This window comes from Carcharodon carcharias, chromosome 14 (genome assembly GCF_017639515.1).
Source record: "Carcharodon carcharias isolate sCarCar2 chromosome 14, sCarCar2.pri, whole genome shotgun sequence".
NCBI classification, from domain to species: domain Eukaryota; kingdom Metazoa; phylum Chordata; class Chondrichthyes; order Lamniformes; family Lamnidae; genus Carcharodon; species Carcharodon carcharias.
The window spans coordinates 12,753,742-12,776,062 of NC_054480.1; the positions used below are offsets into that span (position 1 = coordinate 12,753,742).

Genomic DNA, 22,321 nt, shown 5'->3' on the forward strand with positions numbered 1-22,321 from the left:
CTGTTTGGGTCAGGGGAGTAAAGTGTTGCTGGGTCACCGAAACAGGGATGTATTTCTTGCAGAATGGTAGATTCTTCGAAGAAGCCAATTGTTACCCTGTCTCCCCTCTCCATCTTCAAAATGGAACTGAGCAGTGCAAAATTATGAGAGCTGTGTAAAGCTATAATTTATCAATCTGACAATAAGTAGGTTTTTATTGTAATTCACAATGTGAAGGACTGTGCAGATGCAGCTACCAGAGTGATACAGATTAACAGTTACATATGCTTCAAAATTCTGTTCCAAAAATTAAGGGGCCTTTACTTTCTTGTTGGCCCTGGGATCCATTTCATTTCTTCACCTGTACATTAGCAGTCGGGTTGAGTTCCATACGCGCCACCAGCTCGGTTACAAGGCTTTGTAACAACCTTGCCCTCTTCTTGCCAATACTCAGGACAGCTTCGTGGTCCACCACCTCATTGCTGTCGTACTCCATCGTCACTTTATTGGTGATCAGTGAAAGTCCGAAGACCTGCAAGCCACAGTGCCTAGCGACGGTGACCTCAGGAACTGTACTCATTCCTGTAGAGTGGTAGGCAGCAGAAGAAGTGCGTTAAGAAGCATTGATTTACAGCACAAAGAAGCCCTAAGCACATGAGATGTCCATGGACTCGGTTTGATTGCCTGAGGGGGAGAGTCTTAGAGTCATTATGACACAGAAGGAGACCATTTGGCCCATCGTGTCTATGCCAGCTCTCTGTCGAGCAAATCAGTCAGTCCCATTTTTCCCACTCTTCCCTTGCATTTCTCCAAGTTTATTTCCCTCTTGTGCCCATTCACTTTCCTTTTGAAATCAGTGTTTGTGCTCTACTTCCACCAGCCTTGTAAGCAGTGATCCTCAGTTCATTACCACTTGCCGTGTACAAAAGTTCCTCCCCCTGTCTCCCCTTGTATTTATTGTCCAAAACTTTAAATCTGTGCCCCCTTAGTTCTTGCACCATTAACTAATGGGAACAGCTTTCCGTTGTGTACCTTATCTAAACCTGTCATTATCTTGTACACCTCAATCAAATCTTCCCTCAATCTCCTTTATCCTAAGGAGAACAACCCCAGCTTCTCCAGCCTAACCTTGTAGCTGAAATCCTTCATCCCTGGAACAATTCTAGTAAATCTCCTTTCCATCTTCTCAAGGACATACACATCCTATGGTCTGGTGACCAGAACTGAAAGCAATACTCCAGTATCAGAGAGGAAATTTTTCAGGGCATTTTTTCCCTTATTGGTCCCGTTTTCTTCTCTCTTTATTTGCCCCTCCTAGAGGTAACATGGTAATGAAAGGGGAGTGGAGAGGAGAGGAGCAGGCATTGGTAGTATCTCCTCATTTTGCCTTGTCAGCATTACAGCGCACAACATGTTTGATAGACTTTTTCCTATCATATATTCATAATTACAGTGGATTAAAAAATCCAATATTCCAAGAAAAACTAACTTTCAAGTCGGGGAATCTTTCACATGACATTCCATTGGGAAACTACTGAGCCAGAAGTAATCCAGAAGCTGCGCTCTATTAACTCAGAGGTAATCCATAGGTTGTGGCTTAATAAAACAAAGGTAATCCAGAGGTTGTGGACTAACCCAGAGATAATCCAAAGGTGGTGGATAAGTAACCCAAAGGTAATCCCGAGGTCGTGAGTTAGTAAACCAGAGGTAATACAGAGGTTGTGGATTAGTAACTCAAAGGTTCCAGACTATTAATCCAAAGTTTGAGTGTTCAAATCCCACTGTAGCAAACTGTGAAAGTGAATTTTGATAACTTGTGGAGCAACATTGGAAAAATGACCATGCCAGTTTCTGGATTGAGAAATTGCTTGACCTGATAGACATTTTTAAGATTACGAGAGGATTTGATAGAATAGACAGAGAAAAGGGCGTTTTCACTTGTCAGAGAGACCAGAAGTAAGGGCCATAAATATAAAAGATAACCATTAATGAATCCAATAGGGAATTCAGGAGAGTGGTTAGAATGTGTAACTTGCTACCACTAGGAGTGATTGAGGCAAATAGCATTGATGAATTTAAGAGGAAGCCAGATAAATACACGATAAAGAAAAGAATAGGAGGGTATGTTGATAGGGTGAGATGAAGGAGGAATGGGAGGAGGCTAATATGGAGCATAACTACTGGCATTGACAGATGGGCCAGAATGGTCTGTTTCTGTCCTGTAAACTTTATCTAAGGATCTACAATGCCGAATATTATACAATTTTTCTATAGAGAAAAAGAGGACAAAAGAGGGAGATAGCTGAACAATTAAAGGGCAACTGGGAATGGACAAGAAACACTGTTCAGGTCCCAAGGATGAACAAAAAAAAGAGATAGTAATGCCAAAATTTCAGGGGAAGATTGTGGCAAAGTGGTAAATGCACTGGACAAGTAATCCAGAGGCCCAGGCTAATGCTCTGGGGATAAAAGCAAAATGTTGCTGATGCTGGAAATCTGAAATAAAAAACAGCTCTGAAGAAGGGTCATACAGACTCAAAACGTTAACTCTGTTTCTCTCTCCACAGGTGCTGATAGACCTGAGTTTTTCCAGCATAATAATAACATTAATAATAATAATAATATTTTGAGGACATGGGTTCAAATCCCACCATGGTGGGATTTAAGCTGGTGGAATTTAAGTTCAATTAATAAATCTGGAATATGAAGCCATTATCAATAATGGTGACCATGAAACTCTCACTGATTGTTGTAAAGACCCATCTGGTTCACTAATGTCCTTTAGGGAAGGAAATCTGCCACCCCTACCTGGTCTGGCCTACATGTGACTCCAGACAAACAACAATGCGGTTGACTCTTAACTGCCCCAGGGCAGTTCAGGATTGGCAATAAATGCTGCTTTGACTGTGACAGCCACATCCCATGAAAGAAAGAATTAAAAAAAATATCAAACAGAGGGAGGACTGAGAGATAAGCATGTAATCTATTTATTGTATGTGATGAAGCTCAGGACTGTGTTTAATAAAAATACATTTTTTGACATCAAAGTTTGAGGAAATGCAATTAAAATGTTTACATGTTAATGGGAATGAAAAGGGGCTACGAGCTGTGGTGGCATTATGAGTGTGAGTGGGATTGAGCTGACTGTCTCTGTACACTGATGCTCTAACTGATGTGGTGTGTTCTGCTGCTTAGCCCACACCCAGACATCATTGCCACCTTTTAGATGTCAATCTTGGTCTTGGTTCTTAGTTCTCTCATTCCTCAGTAAGCAGGTTGTGAGTTCAAGTCCCACTCCACACCCTAGTGCAGTATGGAGGGAGCGCTCCATTGTTGAATGGATATAAATGATTCCTTGGCAGTATTTGAATAGTAGCAGGGAAATTCTCTGGGGCCAGAAACTTACCTATGTCGGGTTGGGGTGGGTGTGGAGCCAATTGCTGCCCACGATTGGCTGCGTGCTGCCATATTATGTGGGTGGGCCAATTAAGACCCACCCAGTGTGATGTGCGGTCTGTGCGGGGGGGGGGGGGTTGGGGTGGGGGGGGGTGGTGGGAGGAGGGAGAGTTGGGGCCTACGTTCTTTTGCACATGCACGTGAAAGAGTACAGCAATCTCCGAGGCATGGAGCTGCCTCAGGGAGGTTAAGTTGCTTTTTAAATGCTTTATTTAATTATTTTAATATCAGTCTAAATATGTCCCCTCATATGATGAGATGGGACATGTTTTTATATTTCAGGAATATTTTTTATTTACTTAATAAAACTTTCAGGAAACCTCAAGCCGCCCGTGGATGAGGTTTCCTGAAAAATGCGAAGGCCGCTTGGGCTCTTCATCAACCTGAAGGCTGGACGGGCAGCGCTGTTAGTTGGCTTAGTTAGTTTCCTAATGGCCTTAATAGGCCTGTGACAGTTCGGCTGTAGGTGGCTGCACACCCGCTGAACGAAGGATCTAAATGACGGGTGATGATGTCAGGACACACACCTGACATCACCTCGCATCATTTTACGCGCCGGCATGTTGGGCCCCGCCCAGCCACCCCCCACCACCCACCCGCCAACGGCAATATTCTGGCCTGGATGTTTTGACCAATAAGTAACACTGAAAACAGATGACCTGATCATTTTTTAAAAATTGCTGTTTATGGGATCTTGCTGTGCATAAATTGGCCACTGCATTTCTTAACTTACAACAGTAATGTCAAAAGTACTTCATTGGCTGTAGGGGCTTTGGGATGTCACGAGAAACGACGGACAGAACTAAGTTAACTGTCATTCTGTAGCCTGCTAAAGACACATTGTGTACTGATTGGTATTAAATGCTTACCCACAGCATCAACTCCGAGTTTGTGAAGAAGACGAGCTTCAGCAATCGTCTCAAAGCTGGGACCTCCGACCATGCAGTAGACGCCTTCATGTGTATAATTAGAGAAATCCAGCTCCCTGCTTATACCCAGAGCCAGTTTACCCAGGGCCCGGTCATATACATCAGACATACAGGGAAAGCGGGGTCCAAACCTATCAAAAAGAACATCATAACAATTCTACTAGAAGATTATATAGTATGAAGTCTTTTCCTTCGACAGCATCCTCCAAACCCACAACTTCTACCACCTAGAGGCACAAAGGCAACATATACATGGGAACACAACCAACCGCAAGTTCCTCTTCAAGCCACTCACCACCCTGACTTGGAAATATAGCGCCGTTCCTTCACCTACGCTGGTCGCTGGGACTCCCTCCCTAACAGCACAGTGGGCCTGCAGCGGTTCAAAAAGGTGGCTCACCACTTTCTCAAGGGCAACTAGGGATGGGTGTTACGACAGCAACTATAGGTGCCAATTACTTAAGGGCAACTTGAACTTTTTAAGAAAGACCTGTGTTGCTTTTTAAGAAAGAAATACAACTAAAAAGACACTGAGCAAAATATAGCTGATAATGTAAAATGACCACTTCCTGGAAAATTATAGTTGACTGATTGGTCCTAAGAGGACAAGGAATGTCGCACCTGAAAGGTGTCACGGCCTTCTTCAAACAAATTCCCTTAAAACGGAGATAGGAAAGATGCAAGAAACTGAATTTATTCTCCATGGTTGTGGAGACAATAGACTGATTTGCACGTCTTAGCAGTTACCCAAAAATCCATCTCCTGTTGCTTGATATCTCAGAATATGTAAATGGTCTAAGATGAAAAGAACATGGAATCTGTGTGCCAGCCCTTCCAGAATACACAGAGAAAAATAAGTTAAAAAGGTGGTGTGCTGGCGTGTGAATGTGTGTGACAGCAAGCAGAAGAACAAGTCAGTCAATCCCTGCAGTTTGCAGTGACAGATTGCTCTCTCTCTCTTTCTGTTGCTGAAGGCAAAGCTCAGTAGATGCCACAATCTAAAGGAAATAGGACAGCCTTTCAGCTGCCCTGCAGAACCAAGTGTCTCCAAACTAACTGCGAAACTGCCAAAGTCAGCTCTACCAGAATCACCCAACTTAACAGCTGCCAGGTACCACCATCTACACCTCACAGACAAGCCAAAGACAGATTCACACTTTTTAAAAAACCTTTATTTGGACTCAACTTCTCATTTCTGATCTGTACATTTGTGTGTTGCATTTTTATTATTTTTCCTCTGGTTTTAGTAACTAATAAGCTGACTCTTCCTTTTAAGACTTTCTTTCTCGCTCAAGAAAACTTGGTTAAATTGGCTCCTTCTAAAAAATAAATACATTTGGACTGGGAAAAAGTATCCACGGGGGGAGGGATCCCCTTTAAATTAGCCCTGTTGTGACCAACCAAGGGGGCTGAATGAAGAGGGGATGCCAGCTCATTCCTCCTCACTGGGAGCATAACAAAATTGGGGTCCTGTTTGGGTAGTTAACAAATTGGGGGACCTCACCTGGAGACGCGTTGTAACATGGACAATAAATGCTGGCCTAGACCTGCGCTCAGAGTCCATGTTCTTTTCATCTCAGGCCATTTACACACAGACATAAATCAACAGGAGATGGATTTCAGATGTCTGCTGAGACATGCAAATCAGCCTTTTGTCTCCACAACCACAGGAAAATAAAGTTCAGTCTTATGCATCTTTCCCACCTCCCTTTCAAGTGTGACATTCCATGTTCTCTCAGGACCAGTCAGTCAGTCAGTGCCACCCATATTCCATGAACAAATATAAAAAAAATAGTATTTACATACCTATTTACAGAAATAGACCATTTGACCCAACAAGTCTATGCCGGTGTTTATGCTGCACATGAACCTCCTGCCACCCTTCAACTAATCCTAACAGCGTATCTGTCTATTCATTTCACCCTTATGTGTTTACCTGGCTTTCCCTTAAACACACCTATGCTATTTGTCACAGCCACACTGTGGTTATGAGCTCCATATTCCAGCCACTCTCTGGGTAAAGAAGTTTCTCCTGCATTCTCAATTGGATTTATTAATGACTATTTTATATTTCTACTTTTGGTCTTCCCCACAAGAGGAAGCATTTCCCTATACCTTCCCTATTAATTTAATAGAATTCTATTTGGCCACCCCTCATCTAGGCAGGACGCATCTAGATGAAAATGAGAGGGGGTGGGGGAGGAAATCTGAATGGTTGTCCTGCAGCACTCTCTGCCCAGTTTGGCCAACAGAGGATTGCACTGTGCTGATAGCTCATAAATCATGTGCAACAGAAACCAGAATGAAAAACAGGACCTGAGGTAGGGGGTACACAGAGCAGTTCTGAAAAAACAATCAATCTGACCTGAAGGACAGTAACCATTCAAAACGCACAAAGCGTGGTCTACACTATGGTTTTCCTTTAGTAAGATTGCGTGAGCAGACTCTTGCACTTTAACAATAAATTCTGATGCTGATAGCTTAATTTATCCAATCATCTATTGCATGCCTGTGTTTTTGTGTATTTTTATTGGAAGTCCTTCTTTCTACATTCTTAACTGACGTTCATTACTGTGAACGCTTTGTTTGCCATTATAGTGTTTCCCATTAATAACAGTGACAGTGGATAAGTGAAATGGAGCTTCAACAGACCAGAGCATGGTGTGTCTAAAACTTATTGAGCTGCATCCTTTCGTAGGCTAGTACAGTCTGCCCAATCATAAACTTTTATTGCACTCACTTAAGTCTCCATCCACTCAGTTAGAGATTTTGTTAGAGTAAATGAAGAAGAACTATTTCCACTGGGTGGCCCATTGGTTAAAAACAGGTAGTTTATAAACACCAGTTTAGTTAAAAGAAGTTATCTATAATTTTGTACAGAAAAGGTATAAATCCTTGTACAAAACGAAAAGGCATTCTTTTCATCAATGTGTAAATCTTCAACAAATGCCCTACTCCAGAATGTATGTCTACATATAAAGGTGGTAATCTCCAGATTACTCCCAGTGTCACGTGCAAGGGAGTACAGAAATAGGAGGATAAGGCCAGATGAATGTGTAGCTGGAAAGATAGTGCAGGAGGGAGGGCTTTAGATTCCTGGGACACTGGGAAATTCCAGCCCCGCGTGCTGGCGGGATCTTTCTGTCCTGCCAATGTGAACGGAGATTTCAATCGCTTGCTGACCCCACCGTGGGGAACCTGCCATTGGGGGGGTGGTGGTGGTGGTGGGGCTGGAAAATTCCAGCCTGGGACTGGCTCTGGGGGAGATGGCACCTGTACAAGCTGGATGTGTTGCTTCTGAACAGAACTGGGACTGAGTTCCTTGCGGGGCATTTACCATTGCTGTCGGGGGCTGGGGGGGCTTTAAGCTATCTCAACAGGTGTGTGGAAACCAGGAGAGGATATTACAGAGCAATACCAAGGTGCACAAAATACTGGGAGAGACAGTTGGCACTAGAATAGAGGTTGGTAAGTTACTAGGCAGAATCGGACTAAAGGCAGAAAGTAATGAAGTCTAAATCCGGGTTATACTGCATATACAGTGAATGCACGGAGTATAGTAAATAAGATTGGTGAGTTACAGGTACAGATTGCCATATGGAAATATGATATTGTGCATCATAACAGAGGCTCAAGGAAGGGCAGGACTGGGTGTTAAATATTCCTGGGTACAAGGTGTTCAGGAAAAATAGGGCAGAAGAAAAGGAGAAGGGGGTGGCAGTATTTGTTAAGGAGTGCATTGCAATGCTGGAGAAAGAGCACGATCCAGAGGGTTCAAGGACAGAATCAATTTGGCTACAGCTAAGCAACAAAAGAGGGTGCAATCACATTGCTTGGTATTGCCTATAGGCCGCCAACTAGTGGGAAGGATAAAGAGAAATAAATCTGCAGGGAAATTACAGAGGTACAAACGTTATAGGGCAGAATGTTATGCTCAGCGTCTGGGTGTGCGCCAGGCACACCTGGGTGTAAAATGACACATGATAATGTCGGGCATGCGTCCCGATGTCATCGTGCACTTGCGCGTTATTTCGTTCGGCGGGTATGAGCTGGAGTCGGCTGCGCGCCCGCCAATAATTAAGAGGCCTAGTAAGGCTAGTGACAATCTAATTAAATTCAAATCCACGCTATCCTCTCATGGTGGGAAGGCGAAAAGGCCAAGCGGCCTTTACATTTTTTAGGAAACCTCATCCATGAGCGGGACGTGGCTTCCTAAAGCAAATAAACATTAAATATAAAGCTTTATTTTGGAATTAAAAACATGTCCCATCTCATGTGACAGTCATGTGAGGGGACATGTTTTATTAAAATTTTACTGTCTTCATTAATTTTTTTTTTTAAAAAGTGCTTCAATCTCCCTGAAGCAGCTCCATGCTTCAGGGAAAATGGAGCGCTCTTTCTTGCGCATGCGTGAACTGCGCACTAGGCCCGCTCCCTCTCCTCTCCCCCCACCGTCTGCACAGAGAGCTTTCAGCGTTCAGTACTGCCGCTCGTGATCCACGCAGGTCGGGCCTTAAACTGGCCCGCCAGTGTGAAATCGCGGTGTGGAGCCGACCGCGGGTGGTGATCAGCTTCCCGACCCCCCGCCCCCCCCACCCCCCCGCCTGCCCCTGCCAAGGGCAAAATCCTTCCCATAGAATAGATAAAATGGGGGACTTTAATTATCTGACTGTAGACTGGGATAGTGGCAGTGTAAAGGGCAGAGAGGGGAAAGAGTTCCTAGAGCATGTTCAGGAGAATTTTCTACAGCAGTATATGTGTCCAAACCAACAAGAAAGGAGGCTCTGCTGGACCTGGTTCTTGGAAATGAGGACCGCCAAGTAGATCAAGTGCCAGTGAGGGAACATTTAGGAGACAGCAATCATTGTGTTATAAGGTTTAGGATGACAGTAGAAAAGGTCAATGAGTAATCCAGAGTAAGAATAATTAATGGGAGGAGAGCCAACTTCAATGAGGCAAGAACGGAGCAGGGTCAGATAGACTGGAACTTCTATCGGCACATGATTAGTAAAAGGGTGGTAAATGGAGGAGTAGGGCCAATTAGGGACCAAAGAGGGGACTCACACATGGAGGCAAGGGGCATGGCTGAGATATTGGATGAATACTTTGCATCTTTGTTTACCAAGGAACCAGATACTACACAGGCCATGGTCTGTCACTAGAATTGATAAGGAGGAGGTATTGGATAAACTGTCGGTAAATAAAGTTGACAAGACACCTGGACCAGATGTGATGCATCCAAGGATACTGAAGGAAGTGAGAGTGGAAATTGCAGGGGCACTGGCCATAATCTTTCAGTCTTCCCTAGACTCAAGGGAGGTGCCAGGGGACTGGAGATTTGCAAACATTATGCCAGTGTTCAAAAAAGGTTGTAAGGATAATCCCTGCAATTACAGACCAGTTTAACTTCATTGGTGGGGATACTTCTAGATGCAATTATTCAGGATAGAATTAATAGTGACATGGAAAAATGTGTGTTGATTAGGGAGAGCCAGCATATACTTCTTAAGGGAAGATCATGTTTAACTAACTTGCTGGAGTTTTTTTGAAGAGGTAACAGAGGGTTGATGAGGGTAATGCTGTTGATGTGGTGTACATAGGGCAGGATTTTATGTGTTGGCGAGCGGGGGCAGAGCCCGCTTGCTGACGCATAAAATGATGCGCGGTGACTTTAGGGAGGGGAACTCCCAGTGTCACGACGCCCCATTTAAATTTTCAGGAAGGTAGGGGCGCAGCGAAATCAGCTGCACGTCCACCGACCTGTCAATGGCCAATTGAGCCCATTGACAGAGGCTATTAAGTAATTAAAGGACCTGCCCGTCCAACCTTAAGGTTGGTGTCAGGCCAGGAGCCCCAGCGCAAATTGGAAAAAGCCTGAAACCTCATCCACGGGCGGGATGAGGTTTCATGTAGCTTTTAAAAACTTTTAATAAAGTTTGTGTGAAAATTATGGACATGTCCCAACTTATGTGACGTTGTCACGAGGGGACATTAGGGGAATTTTATTTTTCTATTTTTATCTTTTTGGCATTTACAGCCGATCTCCCTGAGGCTGCACTTAGCCTCAGGGAGATGAGTGCACTCTTGTGAGCATGCGCAAAATAGCGCACTCTCGATTTTGGGATATTCCCCCCCCACCGTGCCGGCACAGGAAGGCCATAGTGTTTCTGTGCGGACGTCACGCTGGATGGGCCTTAATTGGCCCGCCCATGTAAAATGGCACCGCGCCCCCAATCGGGGGTGTTGATCAGAAGCGCGCCTGTACGCGCCCACCATTCAACTTCCCCCCCACCCCCCAACGGGGGGGAAAATTTAACCCATGGACTTTGAAAAAGCATTTGACACAGTACCGCACAACAGACTTGAGAAAAGTTATAGCTCATGGAATAAAAGGGACAGTAGCAACATGGATACAAAATTGGTTAATGGATATTTTTCGGGCTGGAGGAAGGTTTGTAATGGAGTCCCCCGGGGTCGGTACTGGGACCCTTGCTTTTCCTGGTATGTATTAATGATCCAGAATTTGGTGTGCAGGGGACAATTTCAGAGTTTGCAGATGATATGAAACTTGGAAATGTTGTAAACTGTGAGAAGGACAGTGTAGAACGTGAAAAGGACACAGACAAGTTGGTGGAGTGGGCAGATTGGTGGCAGATGAATTCAATGCAGAGAACTGTGAGGTGATTCATTTTGATAGGAAGAGCATGGAAAGACAATATAAAATAAAGGGTACTATGCTTAAGGGTGTACAGGAGAAGAGGGACCTGGGTGCATAAATCATTAAAGGTGGCAGGAAGCTGGGACTGTTCTTCTTGGAGAGGAGAAGGCCAATTGGAGATTTGATAGAGGCATTCAAAATCATGAGGGGGGCTGGACCGGGTAGATAGGGAGAAACTGTTCCTGCTCATCATAGGATGGAGAATGAGAGAGCACAAATTTAAAGTGATTTGCAAAAGAAACAAATGTGATGTGAGAAATTTTTTCATACAACAACGAGTGGTTCGGGTCTGGTATGTACTGCCTGGAAGTGTGATGAAGGCAGGTTCAATCAAGGCATTCAAGAGGAAATTAGCTGATTAATTAAATAGAAGCAATGTGCAGGAATACAGGAAAAAGGCAGGAGAATGGCACATAATTATAATGCTCATTTGGAGAGCTGGAGTGGACACGATGGGCTGAATGGCCTCCTTCTGCACCTTAACAATTCTGTGATAGGTAAAGGGCTATCAGGTAGGGTGTATAATACTTGTCCAATCAGCATCAAAGTTGAATTTTAGTCTCTATGTTTAACAGACTGGGACAATTTTCTCTCGAAAAGATACGTTTGTGAGGTAACCCAAAAGAGACCTATAAAACTCTGAATGAGTTTGAAAGGATAGACATTGAGAAGATGTTTCCACTTGTGCGGGAGACCAGAACTAGTAGCCATAAATATAAAGATAGTCACTAATAAATCCAATAGGGAATTCAGGAGAAACTTCTTTACCCAGAGAATGGTTAGAATATGGAACTTGCTACCACAAGGAGTAGCTGAGGCAAATAGCATAGAGACCTTTAAGACAGAGATGGAGATAGATAAGCCCTCGAGGTAGAAAGGAATTGAAGGATATTCTGGACTGAGTTGAGTGAAGTAGTGTGGGAGGAGGCTCCTGTCGAGCATAAGCAAAAGCCTGTTGGACTGAAACACCTGTTTCTGTTCAGTACATTCTATGTAAGTCTATGTGAAAGCAAAATTGAAAAGGAGCAGGGGGAAAAATATAAAAGCTTCAACTGCATAAAACCCGCGCAGCTATGTACCGTTCATCATTGGGTCCACGGAGGGGATGCTGCCCAGCAAGACCTGGCAGATTAATGTGATCCTTAATGATCATGATATCTCCTGTGTTGTAACCATCAGCAATTGATCCTGCGGCATTGGTCACGATCAGGACTTCAACGCCCAGCAAGTGGAATACCCGGACAGGGAAAGTCACCTTGAAAACAGGGAGAGAAAACACAATTTAATATCATCCTGAGAGACCACCGCTGGCCTTCATACTCAAAGCCCGGTGACGTGCAACCATTTCAGTCACCATCGAGTACTTCTGGAAAAATAATAGACTCACGAGGATCTCTTTCAAGAATGCTAAGGTGGAGTTTGGAAGTGATCAGAAGAAAATCATCAAATGTGACTGCCATTTTCCACCAAGTCCAAAACCAACATTCTACAAACTTGTAAAGCTTACGATTGGCATCAAGTAGTCAACGTTTCTTTTCTCGTCTTACCTGCTCTCCTACTATTTTCAACAGCCAAGAAAACCTTTTGGCTCCCCCTGGCTCACATTGTGATTATGTAAAATGCATGGATGGTAAATGACAATCATTGTCCCAAAGATATTCTGATGCGTTGGTTGTGCGTGAATTCCATTTTATCCTATTGCACATTCATCACTGTATCTAATGGTTTCCTAAACAATTCCAGGGTTTTTTGCTTCACCATCCTATGCCTACCTCCCAAACACTTTTTGGGTGAAGAGCTTCCTGCTATCAGTTTTAAATTTGCCTCTCAGTCGTTTTAACGTGCAAAAACCCTGTCCTGCTAGGAATAGTGGAGGCCTTTCAACCCCTGGAGTCCCTCAAACCAATTAAATCATGGTTTAACCCCATTTACCTGCCTTTTTGCCATATATAACTTGATACCTTTATTCACCAAAGACTTATCAATTGCAGTCTTGAAAGTTCCAATAGTCCACCAGTACTTGGAAGTTCCCCTCCAAGCCACTCACCATCCTGATTTGGAAATATATCAGCCGTTCCTTCACTGTCATTGGGTGAAAATCCTGGAACTCCCTCCCTAACAGCACTGTGGATATTTCTACACCACATGGACAGCAGCGGTTCAAGAAGGCAGCTCACCACCACCTTCTCAAGGGCAACTAGGGATGGGCAATAAATGCTGGCCCAACCAATGACGCCCACATCCAATGTACGAATAATAAAACAAAAAATCCATAGACTTTTGGGGCAGAGTTCCAGATTTCCATTGCACTGTGTGTAAAATAGGTCTTCCTGATTTCCCTCCTGAAGAGCCTAGCTAACATTTTAAGATTATACTCCCTTGTTCTTAATTTCCCCCTTTGATAGTTTCCCTATATCTGCCCCATCAAATCCTTTTAGATACCACAATCAGTTCAACCCACTAACTTCTATACTCAAGGGAATACAAACCAAGTTTACGTAGCTTGATCTCATAATTTAACACCCTACATCCTCAGTATCATACAGATACAGTTGAGGTTTAATTTTAAATTTAACTTGGATTTATCTTTTTTATATTTAAATATACAAGGAGGTCCCAGATGCCCGGTTTCCCTCCACGTTTCATTAACATATTGCACATCAAGAAACTTTGCGAGCAAAATTTTTTAATCCCCAAATGTGCATGAGCAACTAATGGACACACAGTGAGATGCTCCACCTCAGCCAATGTGGTTACTGAGAGGATGCCAGCTGCAGAGTTTGCATCTTTTATTTTTTATCATTCGCTAATTTGTTCCTGTTCTCTCCAATTAGGCATTTAAGGCAAGCCAATAGATCAGAGTTAAACGTAGGGCTGAATTTTGAGGTCATTGGGCAGGCGGGCCCCTGACTGATTTCACACTGGCTGGCCAATTAACGGCGTGAAATGCATGCTGAAAGGCTCAGCGCTACCTGGGTAGGGGTGGGAGGAGGGCAAGCGCTGAAGCCAGCATGGGCATGGAGGAGCACAGAGAGCTGCCTCAGGGAGCTGAAGAATTCAAAACTATCAAATAAAGATTTATAAATGCAGAAGAAAATGCCCACAGATCGGACTCGCTCACCTAAACATACGCACAATAAAAATTCCGCCCAAACATTTTTTTAAAAAATGTAATTGCGGAAACCTCATCCCACCCTTGGATGAGGTTTCCTGAAAAAAAAATGCAAAGGCCGCCTGGCCGATTCACCCGCCCGCCAACTGTGAGGTTGGACGGGCAGTGAAAAATCGCTGTTAATTAATACTTTAATGGCCTTAATAGTCCTTTTAAACATTGGCAGGCGCGCTGCCGACTCTTGCGCACGCTGGCTGAATGAAATATCGCGCGTGTACGAGTGATGATGTCGGGACACCCAGCCGATGTTATCGTACGCTGTTTTTTTTCTGAAAAATATATTTTATTCATAAAATATCTGGAAGAATATTACAAAACATTTCAAAATCACCATCACAAAAAGTACAATCAGGTGTTATTTTACACCTGATCGGGTTGGGTGTGTGCCCGCAGGACATAAAGTCCTGCCCCATAATGTAATAATCTTGGAACATCCTTAAAACCACATTACCCATATGTTGGCCATTGATCAACCAAATTCACTGCTGGAATTATCTTCATTGAAGTCACTTTATGCAATCGTTTCCTTCTCGAAATCTCCTCCAGCCCATCCACCCATTGAGATTTCTGCAGTTCTCCAATTCTAGCCCCATGCAAATTCCTGAATTTCATTGCTCCTGTGTCTTCAGCTGTTGAGACTGGAAGCTCTGAAATTCCGCCCATAAACCTCCCCACCTCTCTCCTCCTTTAATATGCTTCTTAAAATCTCTCCCCTCAACCAAGCTTCTGGCACCGGATCTAAAATCTCCTTACGTGGCTTCGTCTCAAACACATTACTAAACACAGACTTTCTGGCCATTATCAACTGCTGTTTGTGTAAGCTTACTGTACACATATGGCTGCTGCATTTCTTAGGTTACAACAACAACTTAAAAGTACTTCCTTTAGGATGTCTTGATAATTGTTTGATAATTGCTCCTATGAAGCGCCTTGGGACAATTTATTAGGTTAAGGGTGCAATGTAAATCCAATTTGTTGTTGTTACACAATCTTAGTATGGTTGGCTATCTGTGCCTTCAGTCTGACAGCTCAGAAAAGTAATGCATCGTGTGCCTTTTTCTGTTTTTTCTTTTCTGGGATATGGACGTTGTTGAGCAAGGCCAGCATTTGTTGCCCATCCTTAATTGCCCTTGAACCGAGTGGCTTGCTAGCCCATTTCAGGGGGCAGTTAAGAGTCACATTGCTGTGGGTCTGAAGTCACATGTAGGTCAGACCAGGTTAAGATGTCAGATTTCCTTCCCTAAAGGGCATTAGTGAACCAGAGGAGTTTTTAATGACAATTGCCAATGGTTTCATGGTCACCATTACTGAGACAAGTTCTTCAAATCCAGATTATTAATTGAATTCAAATTCCACCAGCTGCTCTGGACACTTGTCCCCAGAATATTAGCCTGGACCTTTGGATTACTAGTCCAGTGGCCACATAGTTTGTCACACAAATGCCGTATTTAAGTTTTATCCTCAATCACCATTACTAAGCACGGAATCTCTGGCCATTATCAACTGCTGTTTGTGGGAGCTTACTGTGCACATATGGCTGCGGCATTTCTTAGGTTACAAGAACAACAACTTAAAAGTACTTCCTTGGTTGTACAGCCCTTTAGGATGTCTTGAGGTTGTAAAGGGATGCTACAGAAATTGCTTTGGCTAACGTTTTGAATGACTGTCAACTTCATGCGATGAGATTGCAAGGAGGCTCATTTCTGAGAAATGCAAAATTATGCTTTTCCTCTCGGAATGCCCGGGCTGTAGCTGCCACTCAGCTTGGTGCGCTGTTCTTTGCCAATGCCTGACAAGATACCCGCTACAAGCAAAACATTTCATACATTATCCATCAGGAATCAGACAATGTCATCATTACCTTTACGAGTGGGTATCCCTCGAACATATGGAAACGCCCTTGCATGCAGACGCATGCCTTTCCCTTCAGCTCTCCAAATACCAGTTGACCAGTATGTCCCTGCACTGGATAGAGATGAGGGGACAATGAACAACATAGAAAAATAAGTTGGCAACTGTTCCTAACCTACATCAACAACCTATATAGCACCTTTAGCATAGGAAAATTAACAGGCGTGTTAGCAACTGAAGGCATGACCGCCAATGGTGCACTGATAAAAATCGGGGATACCCGAGAGACCAGAACTGGAGGAGATCTTGGAGCTGGTTGTAAAGCTGGAGGGAGTTACAGGAATAGGGAGGAGCCAAGTCCATGGAGAATTTTAAAGGTGAGACATTGCTGGACCGGGAGTTAATGTAGGTTTGTAACCTACTGTAGATTACAATATAGGTATGGATGATGAAGATTATTCATTCTGTCCTACCTAATCCATTCACAACAAAATAACAGTCTTTCATCGTGGGATCCAATATATCTTCAATCGTTTCAAGATTTTACCCCCATTGCCCTACTTAAGAGGTCCATTCCACATGTTGGTTGCTCCTCTGAGAAAGACCTTCTTTACTTTAGTCTTTTCATTAGGTTTGTACTTCTCACTCCTGTCCTACTGTGTAACATGAAGTGTTCTACATTTCATTTTTCAGCACTGTTTAGTATTTCATAGACCCCTATGATGAAATCTTTGAAAGTGGCAGGAAAAGTTGATAAACTGTTAAAAAAAAAGGTGGTGAACTGCATGAACCATGGTGCTGTTAGGGAGGTCCAGGATTTTGATCCAGTAACAGTGAAGGAACATCGATATGGTTCCAAAACTGGCGATTTAGTCCAGACTAACTACTGTTTCCAAACATATGCCCCAGTATACAGAACATAAACTTCTCTGCCCCCACAAGCCCTTTTAGGGGCTTAATGATTAAATGTATTGCATCAAACAGTGCACCAAAGTTTTAGGTTCAATCTCTAACCTGTGATAAATTAACTAATTTTAGCTGGGTCACTAAATAGCCCATCATTGTGATGGTGAAGGGAAAGATTGACCAAGGCTGACACTCCTGATTGCTATTTTGTGACAGACCTTGAGTGTAACTCTTACAATGATTGCAGGCTTGGCCTAAATAGCCAAGTGGTTATGGTACTGGGCTTGTAACCCCAAGATCAAGAGTTCAAATCTCACAATGGCAAACTATGAAACAACGTAACTTCATCTGAAACAGATGGAAACGGGTTTGTACTCAAAAGAGTTACAACGATTGCAGAAAGTCAGCCTGTAGGTGCAGCAAGTAATTAGGAAAGAAAATGGCATTTTGGCCTTTATTGCAAGGGGACTGGAGTACAAGAATAAAGATGTCTGGCTACAGTTGTACAATGTTTTGCTGAGATTGCTTCTGGAGCACTGTGCTACATTTTGGTCTCCATATTTAAGGAAGGATATGCTTGAATTGGAGGCAGGACAGTGAAGGTTCACGAGATTGGTCCCTGGGATGAGGGGGTTGTCCATGATGAGAGGCTGAGCAAATTGGGCCTATTTTCTCAGAAGTTTAGAAGATTGAGAGGCGATCTCATTGAAACCTACAAGATTCTGAAGGGGCTTGATAGGGTGGATACTGAGAGATTGTTGCCACTGGTCGGGGAATCTAAAACACGGGGGCACACAGTCTCAGGTTAAAGGGCCGATCATTTAGGACTGAGATGAGGAGAAATTACTTCACTTAAGGGGCTGTGAATATTTGGGATTCTCTACCCTAGAGTGATGCATTCGAGGCTGGGATAGACAGATTTTTGGTCCGTGAGGGAATCAGGGGAAGGTGGAGGTGTAGTGGTATTGTCATTGGGCTGCTAATCCAGAGACCCAGGGCAATACTCTGGGGACCTGCGTTTGATTCCCATCCATGATAGAATTTGAATTCAATAAAAAATCTGGGAATTAAAGAAAAGTGTAATGATAACCATGAAATGATTGGCCTAAAAACCCACCTGGTCCATTAATGCCCTTTAGGGAAGGAAATCTTACTTGCTCTGGCCTACATTTGATTCCAGGCCCACAGCAATGTGGTTAACTCTTCAATGCCCTCTGAACCAGAATCATAGCCAGTGATGCCCACATCCCATGAATGAATTTTTAAAAATATGCAGAGCAGTCAGGAAAGTGAATTTAAGCCCAAGATCAGTCACAATCATATTGAATGGTAGAGCAGGCTCAATGGGCTGTATTGCCTACTCAGGTTCCCATTTCTTGTGTTCTTGGAAGTGCCTACACATGATCACTTGAGTATGGGACTGGCACCAACGAAGTGAGCTGTCACTTTCTTGGAAGGAGAGGTGAAATAATTGGGAGAATAATGACAGACATCTCTCCTGTTCCCATTCAATTGCAAAGATGTGCTTCACAATGTCTACACACCTCAACTTTGGGGGATTAAAATCTGGGAAAAGCATGACCTACCCCACCTTCCCTGCCTCTTAGGCAAGCGAAACTAGTCCAGGGGAACACTCAGCCCCTGATCAATGTCACATAGTGCCTATCTTTTGCACAAGATGATCTCTACTCCAATCAAACAGTTCCAGCTCTCATCTGAGGAAATTCAGTGACATACAACCTAGATCTGATCTTATACACTTTAAGATTGTGGCTCACCAATCCTCCCTGAACCGTTTAGTTGGAAATATAAGACAAATGGCAAAAGAACCAAAGGCGATGTGAGGAAAAGCATTTTTTTTTTTTACACAGCAAGTGGTTAGGATCTGGACTGCCTGCGAGTGCGGTGGAGGTAGGTTCAATTGTGGCTTTGAAAAGGGAATTGGGTAGCCACCTGAATAGAAAAAAATTGCAGGGCTACAGGGAAAGGGCAAGATTAACTGATTTGCTCTTGCAAGGAGCCACCATGAGCACAATAGTCAGAATGGCCTCCTTCTGTGCTGTAACCATTCTGGTGATTCTAAAAGTGAATTATCTGTAATTCTGACTAATATTTTTATATTAATAGGAATTACTCAGAATAAATCAAAAAATAATAGAATTGTACAGTACTGAAGGTGGCTATTCGGCCCATTGTGCCCATGCTGGTTCTTTGAAAGAGCCATCCAATTAGTCGCATTCCACTGCTCTTTCCCTGTAGCCATGCAATGTTTTCCTTCTCAGGTATATGCCCAATTTCTTTTTGAATGTTAAGGATGAATCTGTTTCTACCACCATTTCAAGCAGGGCATTCCAGATCATAACATTTTGCTATGTATAATGTTTTTTCCCCCCTCATCTCCCCCCTGGTTCATTTGCCAATTATCTTGAATCAGTGTCCCTTTGTTACCGATCCTTCTGGGATGGTAAACAGTTCCTCCTTATTTACGTATCAAATTGTTTGGAGGTTTTGAATAGCTCTCGTTAGTCCTCGGTAAGCTATGTTCCATACCTGTGCTTTGTGGGAAGTTGGGAACATCGGTGTATTTAAAGATCTCCTGGTTTGCAAGTGCCTCGACGAGCATCCCGAGTCCGGAGCCACAGATTATTGCCACCTTCGGTCGATATTTAGTCCTCGATAGCAGCCAATCCGCTGTCTCCTGGTAGGTCTCATAACTGAAATAATATTTATGGTTCAATAACCACCAAAAGCAAACAGGATGAAGTCAAATTCTTCAAACTGGGGTCTCAAGAAATTTGTGGGACAATTAGATTTTTATCCATTTGAAGTCAGGCCTGACTGCAAGGCAGCCGACTTGAGTGTTTTGTATTGTAGATTTTTTTGGTGTCTGTGCATTCATTGGTTTATGAATATAATAGCCCACAATGTGTGGAGTGGGACATCAAGTGGGGGTGCTGTGTTATTTAGACTTATTTTTATAAGAGCAGGCTTAAACCCTAAGTCCCTCTAAGCTGCACCATTCAAAATGATCTTGGCTGATCATCTGCCTCAACTCCACTTTCCTGGCCGCTCCCTAAATGTCTTGATTCTCAGGGCGATTAAAAACGTGTTTGTCTCAGCATTAAACGTACTCATCAAATGGAGCATCCACAACTCTCTGGGGTAGGCAATTACAAAGATTCACAACCCTTTGAGTGAAGAAATATCTCCTCAGCTCAGTACTGAATGATCAGCCCTTTATCTTGAGACTGTGTACCCTTGTTCTAGGTTTCCCAGCCAGGGGAAAGCAACTTCTCAGGCTCGGATTTTTGCAGAGATGGAAGGGCTCCACTCCTTAGCCAAAAAGACACCAGAGCCCTGAATCTGAAGTCCCACCCCCATATCCAGGACCCACCAATTTCTCGGGGAGGGGAACAGGGGCAGGACCTATATTGCACATACTCAGGTCATGGAGGTTGCAGCACATTTAAAAATGCAATTGCCTTCACTCATAAGAACATAAGAAATAGGAGCAGGAGGAGGCCATTCAGCCCCTCAAGCCTGCCCCACCATTCAAGAAGATCATGGCTAATCTGCCCCAGGCCTCAACTCCTCTTTCGTGCTAGCTCCTCATAGCCCTCAACTCCCCGATATTTCAAAAATCTATCTACCCCCTCTTTAAAAACTTTCAGTGATCTAGCCTCCACAACTGTCTGCCCCCTAGCGTTACAGGCCAAAATTCCACTTACCTTCTTAATTACTTGCTGCACTTGCATGCTAACTTTTTGTGTTTCATGCACAAGAACACCGAGATCCCTCTGTGCTGCACTTTTTTTGGAGTCTCTCTCTATTTAAATAATAATTTGCCTTTTGATTCTCCCTACCAAAGTGCATGACCTCACATTTTTCCACATTAAACTCTATCTACCAAGTTTTTGCCCACTTACTCAACCTGTCTATATCCCCTTGCAGATTTGTTATGTCCTCATCACCACATGCCCTCCTACCTATTTTTGTATCATCAGCAAATTTGGATACATTACTCTGCCTCATCCTCCAAATCATTAATATAGATAGTAAATAAGTGAGGCCCTAGGACTGATCCTTGTGGCACTCCACTAGCTACGTCTTTCCAACCTGAAAAAGACCAATTAATCCCGACTCTGTCTTGTGTGTTAACCAATCCTCAATCCATGCTAATACATTACCCCCAAAAGCATGACCCCCAAAAGCATGAGCTCTTATCTTGTGCAGTCGTCTATTATGTGGCACAGTATCGAATGCCTTCTGGAAGTTCAAATACACTACATCTACCGGTTCCCCTTTATCAACTCTGCTTGTTATATCCTCAAAGAACTCTAGCAAATTAGTCAAACAGGATTTGTCAAACATTCGGAAGTGATATTTGTCATAGAGATTCCTAGAAATGGCTCATGGGGCTTATGACTTTCGGCAAAAGGTGTAAACCTAGCCGAGTCCTTTGGAGAGGTTGGGTACCCTTTTGGAGAGGTCGGGTACCCTTTTGGAGAGCTTTAAAAATTTTTGACTAGTGCCCGAAACTTCAATAAATTCAAACACTGGTATGTGGTTGACACTCAAGGGAGTTGGAGGCTGGGGTCTGTGGTCTCAGAAGGGCAGATACTTTTGTTCCTCCTGGTAGGGCATCCAGGTAGGAGGGAGCAGAGTGTGCCAGGTGGGGGAAGGGTGCACATCGTGGCAAAGAATCTGCAAAATGGGGATGGCACCTTTGCATATCCACATCAAAGAGGCACTTGAAAAGGAGCAATGTGCGGCCAGAGGGAAGGGACAAGGCCAGGAGTTGGAACAGTTTAGCATGCACCAGGCAGGAGGAGGAGGTGGTAAAGGACAACCAGGTTTAACCCAAGGTAAGGGTCTACCGACTCCGGATGTCATATCTGGATATGAGAGAACCAATGCAGAAGAATGTCCAGCTTAACCCAGGAATTGGTTATCAGCATGTGGACCATGGTGCAACGAGACCTGGCACCACAGTCTGCCGATCAGCGTGCCGCGTCAGTGGCACTAAAGGTCACAGTGGCTCTGAACTTAAGCTGCCAGGTTTTTCCCGGGGTCACTCTCAGACCTCTGTGGCATATCACAGTCAGCCACACAAAGCTGCTTCAAGGCATTTACAGATGCCCTCCTTACATGGTTGCAGGGCAGAATGGGACCACATAAACTTCCAGATGGACGTGGCACACGCAGAGGGCCAGTGGCTTTGCTGAATTAGCGGGCTCCCTTCACGTACAGGGGGCTATCGTCCACACCTACTTTGCCATAAAGGAACCAAGTGATTAACCTGACACCTTC

At 43.7% G+C, this 22,321-nt stretch overlaps 1 protein-coding gene across 1 annotated transcript; it reads right to left on the reverse strand.

The window, feature by feature from the left end:
• Nucleotides 1–234: 234 nt before the first annotated feature.
• On the reverse strand, nt 235–21,655 carry pnp4a (purine nucleoside phosphorylase 4a). The gene is made up of 6 exons (XM_041204460.1): nt 21,633–21,655; nt 19,562–19,725; nt 16,116–16,219; nt 12,162–12,337; nt 4,305–4,495; nt 235–561 (listed from the first exon to the last, which is right to left on the reverse strand). The coding sequence occupies exons 1-6, from the start codon at nt 21,653–21,655 to the stop codon at nt 329–331; spliced, it is 891 nt and encodes a 296-aa protein (XP_041060394.1). The 3' UTR covers nt 235–328.
• Nucleotides 21,656–22,321: the final 666 nt, after the last annotated feature.

Excerpts from the sequence above, each read along its gene's own strand:
- pnp4a (XM_041204460.1), bottom strand. The coding sequence starts at position 21,655 with ATGCCCTACCAGGAGGAACAAAA. Across the intron at positions 4,496-12,161 it reads CGTGGACCCAATGATGAACG|GTTTGGACCCCGCTTTCCCT; the intron begins GTACATAGCTGC and ends TCTTTTTGATAG. Across the intron at positions 562-4,304 it reads ACTCGGAGTTGATGCTGTGG|GAATGAGTACAGTTCCTGAG; the intron begins GTAAGCATTTAA and ends ACCACTCTACAG.